This window comes from Heterodontus francisci, chromosome 1 (assembly GCF_036365525.1).
Source record: "Heterodontus francisci isolate sHetFra1 chromosome 1, sHetFra1.hap1, whole genome shotgun sequence".
NCBI classification, from domain to species: Eukaryota; Metazoa; Chordata; class Chondrichthyes; order Heterodontiformes; family Heterodontidae; genus Heterodontus; species Heterodontus francisci.
In genome coordinates, this window is record NC_090371.1 from 223,266,757 (window position 1) to 223,282,508 (window position 15,752).

Here is a 15,752-nt window from a genome sequence, read left to right on the forward strand (position 1 = left end):
TACTTTTGTAAGATTATACAAACATTTGAAATCAATGGGCAGGAAAAGACTAGGTAGCTCATCAAGTCTGCCACACACTATTGTGTATCATACAACAATATTATTTTTTCTTGTTCCTTAGTAAACACTTACAGACAGGACAAAGACTACATCAGCTTGTCAGTTAAAGGCACAGTGAGGTAATAGGACTTAATATTCCATTTAAAATCTATTCAGATCCTGATAACCTTTAATAAATCATGCATCACTTAGCTACTGCTTCTATATCTGACTACACTGCTGCAAATAAATATATATTTTGTTATACATCAATTTTGTTAGCAATTTTGTCAACTTTTTTTTTACATCTATTCATTTTCATGAAGACCCAATTTCCAATACATAATGTCCTGGATTTTCCATTAAGAATAACGGTGAGGCTATCAGCGTTCATCACTATTATGGAATAAATCAAACAGCGACTTCCAGTGTCAGCAGATGTGCAGTTAAACATGGAAATCTGGAATTTTCGGTCCAATTTTCTCCACACCTCCACAAATTTTACTACAGCAGTCGCTCACTGATAGGCTTGGCATTAAAATACATGAAGGGGATGAAGTTTCTGAACTTAATGACCAATTGCCTAGAGAATATGCCAGTAAAAGTTAGGACCTGAGCATTGAGGTATAAGTGAACTTTTAAGAGCATGATAAATCTTCATTACTGCCAAACAACCTGCTCGGCGCTGAAAAATTATAAGTGTGGAGTCTCATTCCTTCAGAGTTTAAAAAAAATATTTTTACTTTATCTTTATGGTTCTTTTATCTTTCTCTCTCAATTACATCTTTCCCCAGTAACTGTGCTGTTACTGTCACAAAGGACATGAATACATGTATAGTAGCATCAATTCAACTAAATCTTCAACCATCACCGTAGTGAAGAGAGGCTTAGCTGTATTCAGTTATTAACTTGAATCATCACAGTTCAGAGCTATTTTTTCATAAAATTAATGATTATTTATGACCTACACAAAAGCAAAATAATGCGGATGCTGGAAATGTGAAATAAAAACAGAAGATGCTGGAAATACTCAGCATGTGTGGACAGAGAAACAGAGTGAACATTTCAGGTCAATGACCTTTCCTCAAAACTGGGAAAAGTTAGAAATGTGATACGTTTTAAGCAAGTGAAAGGGGGAAGGTGAGAAAAAGAACAAATAGATAGATCTTCAATAGTGTGGAAGACAGGAAAGATTAAATGACAAAAGAATTGGTGCTGAATGGCCAAAAGGAGTGGTAAAGATGAAAAGGATGTGTCCAGAGCAGCTGTGGATGACAGAATGGTGAACAGCTGCCATCCAAAAGCAAAAACAGGAGAAATTCAATTGAGGAAAAGTAAGAACATAAAACAGTATAAAACATGCACTTTCTATACAGTACATTCATCACAATTTGAGAGGGTGAACCATTGTTTATTTTTACCAGGAGTGAGATGTTTATAGATCTGGCAAGGAATGGGCTGTCAGGAATTCAAGCTATACATTTAATTGAACATACGGTAATCAACTTTGCATATAGTAACACTTGAATATATTTATATTAGAGGATTAAAAATCAATCAATACCAACAGTGATGTCATTTAAAGTTGCTTCGAACTTACACCACACTATGGGCTGAATATTGTTCAACTCCTGACGTCAGGCTCCGTTGGCAGGGTGGAGGGGGGCGGGGTGGGGGGCGGAAGATCAGAGTGACAGCAGCCCGCCACAGAGCCCGACACTGGGATTGCTGGGCCTGAGATTCCCGGTGATGGTGAGGCTCTGTGATGGCCCCTCCACTGCTCTACGACGGGAGCCGACTTTAAATATTGAAATGATCTTTATGAATACATTTAAATACAATTCGCCGGGATCTTAGCTGCAATTCCGGATCTTCAGTGTGATGGGCAGCACTCACATGCATTCACTTGCCCATCCAGGGAAAGCTGGTGCCACCAATGGGAGCAAGGGGAGATCAGAGCATTTTCAGTGTGGGGAGGTTGGGGGGAGATGGGTTTGATATTTATTTTCAATGAAGTGGGGGAAGGAGATGGAGGTAACTGCATTCTCTTGGCAGGGCAGGGGTGGCAGCCCTTTAAAAATGGCCCCACTGCCTGCATACAGACAGCGGACACTGTTCAAGGCGTCGCTGAGCACCCCTCCCCCCGCCCAAACATGATTGAGGGGGCGATCGCACTGCATATTTAAATGAACCACCGGGCTCAAGATGGCGGCAGCGTGACGGCACGTGGACTGCGCGTGCTGGCCGCCATTTCTTTTGCACATTGCAGTGTCAAAGCAATCCTAAGCAATACGACTCATTTAAATAGCCGGGGCAGGCCGCCCCACCCCGATCAAGCGGAGGGGGCCGTTTGTCTGTCCCGGTAATGGCGCAGCTGCCTGTGCGCGGGCGCTCAGCCATTTTTAAAGGGCTTTGAGCCCTACCGTTAAATTTTAATATTTAAGGCTACATTGAATTAAAAAAATTAAATACATTTATTTTGCCCTCTCCCACCCCCACCAATAACCACAGAATTAATTACATGCCCTCTCACTCCCCAAAACACTTAACTTGTCCACCTGACATTTCTCCTCCCCCACAAACTGCATAAATTTAACCTCAAACACTTCCCACCATCCCTACACTAATGATGTAACTTTGACCCCGTCCCCCCTCCTCCTGCACTGAGAAATTTACCTCCTCCCCCCTCCCCATCAAATGTTCCGCCCCATTTTCTCGGACGGGGATCCAAAGGTGCGGGAATGCCGGCCAGCGGCAGGAAGATTGTAACGGGATGGAAGGCGGCAGCGTAAGTATAATCAATGCATTCATTTTAATGGATTTGTACATTAAATGGGGGTCCCGACGCCGATGAGCTGAGGAGGGGGGCCGACACGAGGCCGCACCACTGGCAATATGGGGCTGGACCCTCCTGGTGTCGGGGTGCGTGGTGGCCCTCACCGGAAGCATTTTCCACTGCCCCACCCACCATGCAACCCGACGTCGGGGGTCTGTAAAATCCAGTCCACTGTCTCTGATTTAATATTAGTTTCCTTCGGATTTCTAACATGCTGACCTCTTCCTCTACTGTTAATACTGTTGCAATGTAATTACTCAACTTGTCCATCATTTCCTTATGTTCATTGACAATATCATCATTTTTGTTATCCATGGTTGTTTTGTTTGGCAAGTAGAGTTCTTGCCCCTTATGGGTACAAACTGGTTCTGTATTGTAATAAATTCTTTTCTGATTTTCCATCTTTTTACTCATGAACAGACTTTCCCAGTTTACTGAGAACAGTCTCTGTTTCATTGCATTAAAGTCAACCTTTCCTAAATGTAGAATCTTTGTAGTTGTATCTCCCTTTCAAACACTACATTGAACCCGATTATAAACATTTACACAAAATAACTATTTCTGTGTATCCCAAAGAATAAACTTAGTAAGAATGAGATTTCTTCCTCTTCATAAAACATGAGAGAACAGCTATCCAACTGACACAACAAACAGTATTTTGGAATAAACAAACACTTACTTGGTGTGGTGTTAAAATCACCAAGGTGATTGCCAGCCTGCATAAGGTTCGAATTCCTGGTCGAAGAGGTGCCACTTACAGGCAGTGCAGGTCGACACTCCTTTGATCCGGCTATGTTGTCGCCCTGTGACTTACCCATACTAATATCACTGTTAGAAGCAAAAGAGACACAAGTAAGTACCAGACCATAACTCTAAATCACAGACCTGCTGTACAAAGAACATATCACATAATGGGCTGCAATTTATACTTCCACCACCCGTAATCGGCCGTGGACGAAAACAATGGCGGACCACCGGTGTGGCCCACACGTCGCGGAGCCGCCGCTATATTAAGCACGGTGGTTCATTTAGGAAGCTGGGGCAGACCGCCCACCCCAATGACGTGGAGTGGGTGGATGGTCTGTCCCCGGCAGTGGCGTCAGCTGCCTTTGAGCAAGCACTGAAGCCATTTTTAAAGGGCCTCGAGTCCTACATTTCCATTTAAATATTTGAAGATATATCGATATTTAAAAATGAAATAAATTGATTCTGATCCTCTCCCACCCCTGCAACAACCACAGAATTAATTTCCTGTCCTCTCCCCCCACCATAATACTTACCTTGTGCACCTGCCAAAGTTCATAAACTTTACAATTTACCCCTTCCCATCATCCCCTACACCAATGATACGACTTTGACCCCGCTCCCCCCCCCACTGCACTGACAAACCTATCTGCTCCCTCTCCCCACCAGTGTTCCACCTCAGATCCCAGGACAGGGATCCAGACGCACGGGAGTGTTAGTCACCGGTACCAATATCACACTGGGCCAGACGGCGGGAATGAGAAGGTAATTTATTCATTCATATAAATTAATTAACATATTTAAATTTGGCTCCTGTCGCCGAGTGGTGCAGGGGCAGCCGCAAGGCCCCGCCGCCACCGGCAATATCGGGCCAGGCCTTCCAGTGTTGCGGTCTGTGGCGGGCCTCTGCCGGAGGCATTTTCCCGCTCTCCCCGCCACGACCCCCGACGTTGGGATCTGTAAAATTCTCCCCAATATCTACAGCACAGAAACATATCATTTGACCCTACAGGTCTACATAACAGACGCTTATAATTATTTTTAACATCATAAAATATTGCAGGAGTGTTATAAAACAAATTTTGACACAAATGGTCTTTGCTTAAATGAACAAAAACTTTGTCAAAGAGGTAGGTTTAAAGGAGGAAAGCAAGGTAGAGAGGTGCAGAGGTTGAGGGAGGCAATTCCAGAGCTTGAGGCTTTTACAGCTGAAGGCACGGCCACAAATGTTGGGCGATTAATATCGAGGAAGCTCAAGAAGTCAGAAATAGAGCAGTGCGGATATCTTGGAGGGTTGTGGGGCTGCAGGAGATTACAGAGATGCAGGGTGTGGGGATTGGTGATGAGACCATGAAGGGATGTGAAAACAAGGATGAAAATTTTAAAATCGAGGTGTTACTGAACTGGGAGCCAATGTAGGTCAGCAAGCACAAGGCTGAGGGTGAAAGGGACTTGATGCAAGGTAGGACAAGGGCATCAGAGTTTTAAATGACCTCAAGTTTAGGAAAGATAAATTTTGGGAGTGTAACCAGATTGCATTGGAATAGTCAAGTTTCATGTAACAAATGCATGGATCAGGATGTTTCAGCAATAGATGAGCAGAGGTGGGGCAGAGTTTGGTTGATGTTATGGAGGTAGAAATAAGCAGTCTTGGAGACGGCGCGATATGTGATTGGAAGCTCATCCTCGGGTCAAATATGACAACAAGGTTGTAAACAGGACGCTGGTGTTTATGCTCCACAAAGACTTCCTCTTATTTACTTCATCTCACCCATCAACATAGCTTACTATTCCTTTCTTCCTCATCTCTTAAATGCACCTTTGCTACTTGCTCAACTGCTCCACGTGGTAGCAACTTCCAGATTCTAACCACTCTGAGTAACAACGTTCCTCCTGAATTCATTATTGAATTTATTCAGGATTATCTTAAATTTATAGACCCTAGTTATGGAATCCCTCACAAGTGGAAACATATTATCCACATCTGCCCCATCAAATCTCTTCATAATTTTGAAGACCGTCATCAAGTCACCGTTCAGATTTCTCTTTTCTGGAGAAAAGCGCCCCAGTTACTTCAGGATTTCCTGATAGCTTTAACTTCTCAGTTCTGGTATCATCCTTGTAAATAATTGCTGCACTTTCTTCAATGCCACTGTATCCTTTTGGTAAATGAACACAAGAACTAAGCAAAGAAATCTAAGACTGGAATGTTACAGGCCCCCACCGAGGCAGGATCAGAGGCGCGGGGGCACGGAGAATCCTGGAGGGTGACAAGGGAGGCAAGGGGTGCGGAGGGCCCATCGCCTCCCCATCGCCCGGTGATCTTCTCCGGGGCCAACGATGGCTTTCCTGCCCAGAGGCAAATTGAGGCTTTTAAGTGGCCTATCAAGAGCCAATTAAGGGCCTCTTCCCACCACCACCACTGGGATCTTACCCTGCAGGCTTGTGTCAATTTGTGGCCCATGGAGAACCCCCACCAGGAACAATTCACCTCCCCTCCCCCTGGACCGCAAGACAATCCCCCCGACACCCCTCTCCTCAGTTCCCTCTTCTCCAGGGTTCCAGTGCTGGGCCTGGGTCCACGGCCTCTGCAGTCCCGACGGTGGCCACTGCTCCTGGTGGCACTGCCAATACTGCTGAGTTGCCAGACCTCTGATTGGCCAGCAGCTCTTGGAGATGGGATCCCCATCCCTTTAAATTTTTAAAGGACCCCCCCGCCTTTTTGGCCCGGCATTGGGAGCCCCGTCTCCAGCACAAAATCCAGCCCGAAGTGTGGGCTGACCAAGGTTCTATGTAAGTTTAAAATAACTTCTCTGCTTTTGAAATTTCTTCCTCCAGATATGAACCCCATTGCTTTGTTTATTTATTATGGCAGGCATGTCTGATTCTGCTTCTTTTGAACTTTCAGAAACTTTTAATTCATACTTACAAAGTCATTACTGGCATTACATTCATTACTTTTTCCTACATTGATACATCCACAATATCTGCAATCTAAAGCACATATGGCCACTTTCTTTAAGTTCCACTGTCTATTTCCCCCTTTGTGTCTACAGGTAAGTTGAATTGTTTTTTAACTTCTACTTCAATGCAAGTAGATTTATTCAGTTTTCCCAGAATAACTGGCAACTAGCTTCATGCTTCTAGACTTGCAAATGGAAAACAATCAGCCAGACTTTCCACTGTCAATAACTCTCCTTTTCAGTGATAATGCTGAAATGGACAGATGTGTGGATATTGAATAAGAACAACCATGTTCCAGTTTATAAACCACCTGTCACACTCTTTAGGCTGACACAAGAAGAATAGCCAATGTGAAGATCAATGGCACCTTCAAAGAAGGAAGGGAGATGGAGGAGAAAATAGAGAAAATAAACAAAACAAAACACAGACAAGCCTTGAAATTCTACTACATTCATATAAAAATATTTTTTATTCACTTTGAACTTGGAAAAGAATACTACAGTTGGAAATGTTTCCAATGCAGATCAATGGAGATTTAAAGGAAATACAGCTTAAGAATGAATACCGCAGTTCTAACAGTTGACACAAATGTCTGCAATTATTTCATGAAATTGCTAACATAGTAGAAACTGTGAAAATATCTGAACTGTAAATATTGATCAGAAGTGAATGGTTTAGGTCCATTTAAAAAAACTACAATTGACATTTGGAGTTTTACGATAGATTTATCTATTAGATTCTCAAAACTAAACAAAGACAAAAATAATTAATGGGAATTTCAGATTTTCACTTTTGACTCAAACTCACTTTTCAGAAGCAACAGGTTAATCACAACAACTCATCCATGAAAATGAAATATTACGAAATATTATAGCATGAGCACTGGGCACTATTAGTATAAGGCCCATTTAACATATGGCATGATTCACTCAAAACATCCACAATTTTCCCTGCTGAAAACCTACACTTCCAGCCTGTCATACTGTCGACATAAAGAATGGGATACCATGTACAGAAACGACTCCCTGACAAAAAAGTAATGAAAAGAACAACTTATTTCTTCTTCCATCCTACATACTTTCAATTAACCTATCTGCCTTCTTTCTCTTTCTGTCCGGGTATCTTCTTCCATTTCCCTTAGCTTCACTCTGCTGTCCCAACATCTCAGACTGTGTTGACCCTGAACTTTGACTTTGACTACCAACCCCACTTAATGGTTGGTACTGTGGAATTGATTGATTAGTCTTAATCAAAGACGCTGACTCACTTTGCTGTATTGGTGGATTCTGTGATACTGGCAAACTTTTAGTTTCTTTGTGACTTGCACTTTCTTTCTGGCTTTCACTTGGGAATTGCAGGAACTTGGACTATGGGAGGTTTCTCATGCTCTCCCTTTGTCAGATTTCCTCTTTCAAGCAAATGATCTACATGACACTGACAGAGTCTCTCTCCAATTCTCAATCGATATGTAAATGCAATATGCAATTATGCAATAACTTCAAACACATACTTCTCCTTGTCACCTTGATGGTTTTTCCCCATGATCTTCTAACAAGCACTGAGCTCTCTACATTTCATGCCTCAAGTATCATGACTCGTTTTCACTCTGTCTTGTTTATTCCTTATTTTGCTATTGGCATCAGGCTAAAGCAAACTAAATTTTGACCTAGGAGCATGTTTAAAAAACAACTCATAAGGTGAGCAACCTATTGTAGACTGTGGAGTTATTCTGTAAGAGTACAGAAAATTGTCTAGCCTGTGCCAAAGAGAAACATGGACATTACTGCCTAAATAAATAAAAGTTCCACAATGGCAACGTACAGTAAGTTTCATGTTAGACTTACTCAGTGAATACGTAACAGAAAGATGATGACTAGATGGGATTGAAAATTTTTTGACATTCATTGGAGAGATGACAGTCTGAAGAGCATTCTGACACACTTTTGAAACTCCCAAAGTCAATTTTGAGTATGTTTGGGCGATTTGAAAGATTGCTTTGAGTATGTCTGCAGCATGGTATATAACTGAAAAAAATTGCATTGAAGACATATTTTGGGACAATGGGAGAATTCAGTTCTAACAAAGAAGACTAGTGTAATTATGAACAAAGGTTACACATTTTGCTGCAAGCGAATAAATTAAGGAATGAAGATAATGTGAATGTTTTCCTCACCATGATGAGGCAAAATAGGAAATCGGAAGGGAAAGAAGTCACTGGTAGGAGTAGTAGTTTATAGGAACCTGAACAGTAGCTACCCTATAGATAGAGTATAAATCAAGAAATAATGGTAATACTGCAATAATCGTGGCAATTTTAATCTTCAGATAGATTGGACAAATGAAATTGGCAAAGGTAGCCTTGAGGACGAGTTCATAGAGTGTATTTGGGTCAGTTTCTTAGAACAATATGTTGCAGAACCAACCAGGGAACAGGCTATTTTGGACTTGGTAATGTGCAATATGACAGGATTAATTAATGTAGGGGATAGTAAGGGATTCTCTCAGGAAGAGTGATCATGTTAGAATTTCACATTCAGTTTGAAGGTAGAAATTTGGGTCTGAAACTAGTATCTTCAACATAAATGAAAGCAATTACAAAGGTATGAAGACAGAGTTGGCAAAAGTCGACTGGGAAAATAGGTTAAAAGTAAGATGGTAGATAAGCAGTGGCAGACATTTTAAGGAGACATTTCATAACTCAACAAAAAAATATTCCATTGAGAAAAAAAGACTACAGGAAGGATGAACCATGTGTGGCCTTCTAAGGAAGTTAAGGATGGTATCAAATTGAAAGAAAAGGTATAAAATTTTGTGAAGATTAGCCAGAAGATGGGGAAAATTTTAGAAACCAGCAAAAGATGACTGAATAAATTATAAAGAGGGAGAAATTAGAGTATGAGAGTAAACTATCAAGAAACATAAAAACAAACAGTAACAGCTTCGACAAGAATATAAAAAGGAAGAGAGCAGCTAAAATAAACATTGGACCCTGAAAGGATGTGACTGGGGAATTAATAATGGAAAACAAGGAAATGGCAGAGACTATGAACAAATGTTTTGTATCTGTCTTAACAATAGAAGACACAAAAAAGCATTCCAATAATAGTAGAAAATCAAGGGGGAAAATGGAGGGAGGAACTTAAAGCAATCACTATCACTAGAGAAAAAATATTAGGAAAACTAATGGGACTAAAGGCTGATAAGTCCCCTGGACCTGATGGCCTTTAACCTAGGGTCTTAAAAGAAGTAACTGCAGAGATGGTGGATGCATTGGTTGTCATCTTCCAAAGTCCCTAAATTCTAGAAAGGTCTCAGTGGATTGGAAAACCACAAATCTAACACTCCTATTCAAGAAAGGAGGGAGACAGAAAGCAAGAAACTATAGGCCTGTTAGCCTAACAACTGTCATTGGGAAAATGCTGGAATCCATCGTTAGGAAGTAAGAGCAGGACACTTAGAAAACCATAATACGATCAGGCAGAGTCAACATGGTTTTATGAAAGGGAAATTGTTTTTGAGGATGTAACGAGTAGTGGAGAGAAAGGGGAATGAGTAGAGAGTTTGTTTGGATTTGCAAAAGGCATTTGATAAGGTGCCACATAAATTGTTACTACTCAAGATAAGAGCTCATGGTGTTGGGGCAATATATTCGCATGGACAGAGATTGGCTAACTAGCGGGAAACCCAGGATAAATAGGTCATTTTCAGGCAAACTGTAACTAGCAGGGTGGCACAGGGAGCAATGCTGAGTCTCAACAATTTCAAATCTATATTACTGAGTCATAGAGAGATACAGCACCAAAACAGGCCCTACACCCCACCGAGTCTGTGTTGACCATCAACCACCCATTTATACCAATCCTACATTAATCCCATATTCCCTACCACATCCCCACCTTCCCTCAATTCTCCTACCACCTACCTACACTAGGGGCAATTTACAAAGGCCAATTCACCTATCAACCTGCAAGTCTTTGGCTGTGGGAGGAAACCAGAACACCCAGCAGAAACCCACACAGTCACAGGGAGAACTTGCAAACTCTGCACAGGCTGTACCAGAACTAAACCCGGGTCGCCGGAGCTGCGAGGCTGCGGTGCTAACCACTGCGCCACTATGCCACCCTTAATGACTTGGATGAAGGGACAGAGTGTATTTTAGCCAAATTTGCTGAGATACAAAGATAAATGGTAAAGCAAGTTATGAGGACTCAGAATGCAAAGGGATATAGATAGGTTAAGTGAGTGGCAAAAGTTAGACACAGAGGGCTGGATTTTACGATGGGCGGACGGGAGCTGGCCACCGACGTAAAAGTCGGTGGTGAACCCGCATCCGCCCAGCCCGGTCATCCGACCCACATTTTACGGGTCCTCAGGCTTTCACTGTTCAGAGGCGGGACTTTACCCCGCTTGAGGGAGGAAGTCCTACCTCATTGAGCTGTCGGCCTATCATCGTGCCGGTGGCTCTTAGTCCCAGCAGCACCACCGAGTGCGGTGGCCACTGCTGGGACTGCAGTCCAGCTGAGGACATGGAGCCGGGACTGAGGTAAGTTTGGTTTTCCTCACTGGGCAAATCGGTCGAGCCCGGCGAGGCAAGGGTGATCATCTGGGGAGAAGGGGGGCGTCTTGGGTCCTGGGGGTGGTTGGGAAGTGGGGACAGCCCTCAAATGGGCACCCAGTGCCTGATTGTCAGGCCCCCCTCCCCACACCCCCGCATGCGCTGGAAGGCCGGCAGGTATCACTCGGGCGGCGTAAAATTCCGGCCAGAGTAAAATGTCGGAAAATGTGAGGTAATCTACTTTGGTAGAAAGAATAAAAAAGTGAAGTATTTTTTAAATGGACAGACTACCAAATGCAGCGGTACAAAGCCATCTGGGTGCCCTTGTACATAAATCACAAAAAGTTAGCATGTAGGTACAGCAAGAAATTCGGAAGGCAAGTGGAACGTTGGCCTTTATTGCAAAGGGGTTGGAGTATGTATAAAAGTAGGGAAGTCTTGCAACAACTGTACAGGGTGCTGGTGAGGCCACACCTAGAGTATTTTGTACAGATTTGGTCTCCTTATTTAAATTGTGGTATTCTTGCATTGGAGGCAGTTCAGAGAAGGTTCACTAATTTAATTCCTGGAATGAAGGGGTTGTCTTATGAGAAAAGGTTGAGCAGGTTGCACCTATACTCATTGGAGTACAGAAGAATGAGAGGTGATCTTCTTGAAATACATAAGATTCTTGGGGGCATGACAGGGTAGACGCTGAAAGGATGTTTCCCCTCATGGGGGAATCTAGAACTAGGGGTACTGTTTCAGAATGAGGGATCTCCCATTTAAGATGAAGATGCGGAAGAATTTCTTCTCTCAGAGGGTCGTTAGTCTTTGGAATTCCCTTCTCCAGAGAGCAGGGAAGCTGCGTCATTGAATATATTTAAGGTTGTGTTGGACAGATTTTTGATCTACATGAGTTATGGGGGGAGGCAGCAAAGTAGATTTCAGGCCATAATCAGATCAGCCATGACCTTATGGAATTGTGGTGTAAGTTCGAAGGGCCGAATAGCCTATTCCTGCTCCTATTTCTTCTATTTTTATGTTCTAGGGAAACGATAGGATAATTTCAATAGAAGAAGGAAGGAGGAAATTAGAAGACATTCTTGCCTCATTAGAGGCTTATTATAACATTGAATCATTTACATAACAAGTGATGATTATGACTGAGTTAATGAGGTCATTTCAGAGCAAATTGAATGAATTCAGAATAGAGTATAGAATAATATAGGGAAAGGGCTGGGAAATCAGTAGATAGCTGGAGTGCAAAACTAGCAGGATTGGTCAAATGGCTTCTTTCTGCAGAAACAAATTCTATGATTCTGTTAACTCTGAAAGATCAATCCTTGGCGATAATTCCATTTGAACTTCTCAACATTGCCAATACTCCATTCCACCAGAGAAAGATTTTAGTTATTCGTGAATTATCAATTACCAGGTCTTGCAAACATGCAGAACTGCCTCAGTATTTTACTATTGCCGTTATGTAGCCACAACTATTGCCAATTACAATGTACTTACAAAAACATTTGTGGATCAATCGGTTCCTCTTGTTGTCCTGGAAGGATGCCAATTCGATTCCTGTTCCATATCTTCTTCCATTTTCTTCGTCCTGTCCCTGTGTTTGTCTTTGTCTTCGGACTTGCTGCATCGAAGCCAACCCTCTGTTCGTTGTCGACAGCATGATCCGGGATGGAGGAACATTCGCCTTTCTTGTCATCGATTTCCAGGAATTGTGTAGCACCAGCTCTCTTGTCTCCTGCGAGTCTTGATAGAAGTTCTTTAAATACTGTGGGAGAGGTATAAAATTGAATTAGCCAAGGAAGCTTTTTGATCACTAATCTTTTCTATGGCTGGAATTTTACGACACCCCAAACGAATGGGCTGGTGGCGGGGAGGGGGGAGGGTCAAATTGAGTGGGAGGCAGTTCCCAATCCCCTGCTGCACCTGTTGCAAATTTACGTGGGGCAGCGGCAGCGAGAAACGGCCTACCCGCCCCAGGCCAATCAAGACCCTTAAGTGGTCAATTAACTGGCACTTAAGGGCTTCCCTCCATCGTTGCGGGTATTTTACCCTTGGCTGGCGGGTGGCAGAAGCCTCAAAAATCCTGCCTGGTTTTACCAGGCGGCCTTCTTGCGGGCTGGTGGGGGGCCATCCCGATCGGGCACCCGGTGCCCAATGGATGGTTGCCCCGGAACCACAAAACATCCCCAATGCACAACACTCCTCCTGCCCCCTTAACCAACCCTCTTTGCCTTGCCAGGGCCTGATAGAATTTCCCCGTGAGGCCCTAAAAACTTACCTTTGTTCCGGGGCCATTATTCAACTTCTTTCTGATGGTTGGGTGTAGTCCCAGCCCTGGCCACTGCTCCCGGTGGCGCTCTTGGGACTAAGAGCTGCCGGCTCACTGATTGGCCGGCAGGTCCATTAGGCAGGACTTCTTGCCTCAAGGAGGTGGAAGTCCTGCCCAAGACCAACTAAGGGCCTGAGGAGTGCAAAATCCTGGTCGAGCTCCCCGGGCCCGGCGGAGGTGGGCTCGCCACCGCATTCGGCCAGTGGACTGGGTCCCCTGCCCATCAAAAAATTCTGGCCTTTGAATCTATGACCAGAGGCTTCCGCTACAACAGAGACTTCAGGGGAAACAAATTCTGCAAAATGTTGTACTCAGCATTTACAGAATGTACTCTGGGTGGGGGATTCAATATTCATCACCAAAGTGTGGTGAATAAGATTGGTGAGCTACAAGCACAAAGAGACATCTGGGAATATGATGTAGTAGCAAAAACAGAAACATGGCTTAAAAATAGTAAGGACTGGGCAATTAATATTCACAGATACAAAGACTGGAATTTTTTCTTATGGGGTTAGGAATCCAACGCCCGAAACATTTCTGGGTTCTGACCCTGCACTGCGTCAGCATCAGTGACACGATGCTGTTTGCAAACTCAAAGTAGTTAATTGGCCCGGGGCTGAATCCGGCGCCCAATTAGAGATGCCAGAAGTGTCCTGGAGATGGGAACAGGTCATTGAGGGTCATTTTAAAAGGCAAGTGGCAGCCATGACTGGGCTTGCCATTTCCTTCAGTAATGCAGCACCAGGGAGTTCAGAAGGCCTGTGTCGGTATGGGTAGGCATCCCCGGGCAGCACCACATTTCTCCAATGCCTCCCTGGAAGCACTGACTGATGCAGTCTAGCAGAGGACAGAGCGGTTTTTACTGGCCTCAGGAATGAGAAATATGCCCAGTGAGACCAAGAGGGCTTGGATGGAGGTGGCCATGGAGGCCAGCAGCCAGGGACTCATAAGAAGGACCTGGGCCCAGCGTAGAGAAAAGTTCAATGGCCTATTGTGGTCTGGTAAGGTGAGTGGCCACGCCACTGGTTCATTGGACACCAACTCGCTGAGCACATGAATGCAAGTGAGGTGATCTGACAGAATGACCATAGTTCTCCCTAACATTGTCAGATCAAGTATATAGTCGCATTACTAAGACAGCAGCCACCATCAGATATGGGGTACTATTCACAAGTGGTATCACTTAGGGGCACATAAGTTCACGTGTATGTCATGCCGAAGAGATGAGCAAGGGCAAGCCCAACCATGAATCATTCTCCTCTCAGTCCTGGCAACTACAGGCTGGTCAGTTTAACATCAGTGATGGGTAAGGTTTTAGAAATAATGTGGGAATAAGCTCAACAGGCACTTGGAGAGGTTTGAGTTAATTAGGAAGAACAGATTTGTAAAAGGCAGATCGTGTTTGACTAATCTAATTGAATTTTTGATGAAGTAACAGAGAAGGTTGATAAAGGGAATTCTTTTTTATTCTTTCATGGGATGTGGGCGTCCCAGGCCAGGCCAGCATTTATTGCCCATGCCTAATTGCCCTTGAACTGAGTGGCTTGCTAGGCCATTTCGAGGGCATGTAAGAGTCAACCACATTGTGGAATACGGTGGATGTTGTCGATATGGATTTTTAGAAAGTGTTTGAAAAAGTACCAAATAAAAGGCCAGTGGTTAGCACTGCAGCCTCACAGCACCAGGGAGCCGGGTTCGATTCTGGGTACTGCCTGTGCGGAGTTTGCAAGTTCTCCCTGTGTCTGCGTGGGTTTCCTCCGGGTGCTCCGGTTTCCTCCCACATGCCAAAGACTTGCAGGTTGATAGGTTAATTGGCCATCATAAATTGCTCCTAATATAGGTAGGTGGTAGGGAAATATATAGGGACAGGTGGGGATGTGATAGGAATACGGGATTAGTGTAGGATTAGTATAAATGGGTGGTTGATGGTCGGCACAGACTCGGTGGGCCGAAGGGCCTGTTAAAGTGCTGTATCTCTAAACTAAAATTAACAAAATTGTGGCTCATGGAATAGGAGGGTCAGTGTCAGTTTGGATAAAAATTTGGCTTAAGGAGAGAAAGTCATGGTAAATGTTTGTTTTTCAGATTGGGGGATGGCAGACAATGGTATCCTCCAAGGGTTGTGCTAGGACCACTGCTGCTTTTGATTTACATAAATGACTTGGAAATTGGAATAGAGAGTAACATTTCAAAGTTTGCTGATGATAGCAAACTTGGAGGTGGAACAAAGTGAGGATGATATAAATCAACTGTAACAGGACATTGATAGTGTCAAGAAAACC

General features: G+C 43.6%; 1 protein-coding gene across 1 annotated transcript in view; it reads right to left on the reverse strand.

Moving 5' to 3' along the window:
• Positions 1 to 15,752, reverse strand: part of LOC137356024 (rap guanine nucleotide exchange factor 2-like) — a 206,706-nt gene that overhangs the window by 164,200 nt on the left and 26,754 nt on the right. Inside the window, exons 9-10 of the mRNA XM_068021775.1 lie at positions 12,645 to 12,906; positions 3,555 to 3,703 (exon numbers count right to left, since the gene is read on the reverse strand). Coding sequence (XP_067877876.1) covers positions 3,555 to 3,703; positions 12,645 to 12,906 — 411 coding nt within the window. The remainder of the gene's footprint in view (positions 1 to 3,554; positions 3,704 to 12,644; positions 12,907 to 15,752) is intronic.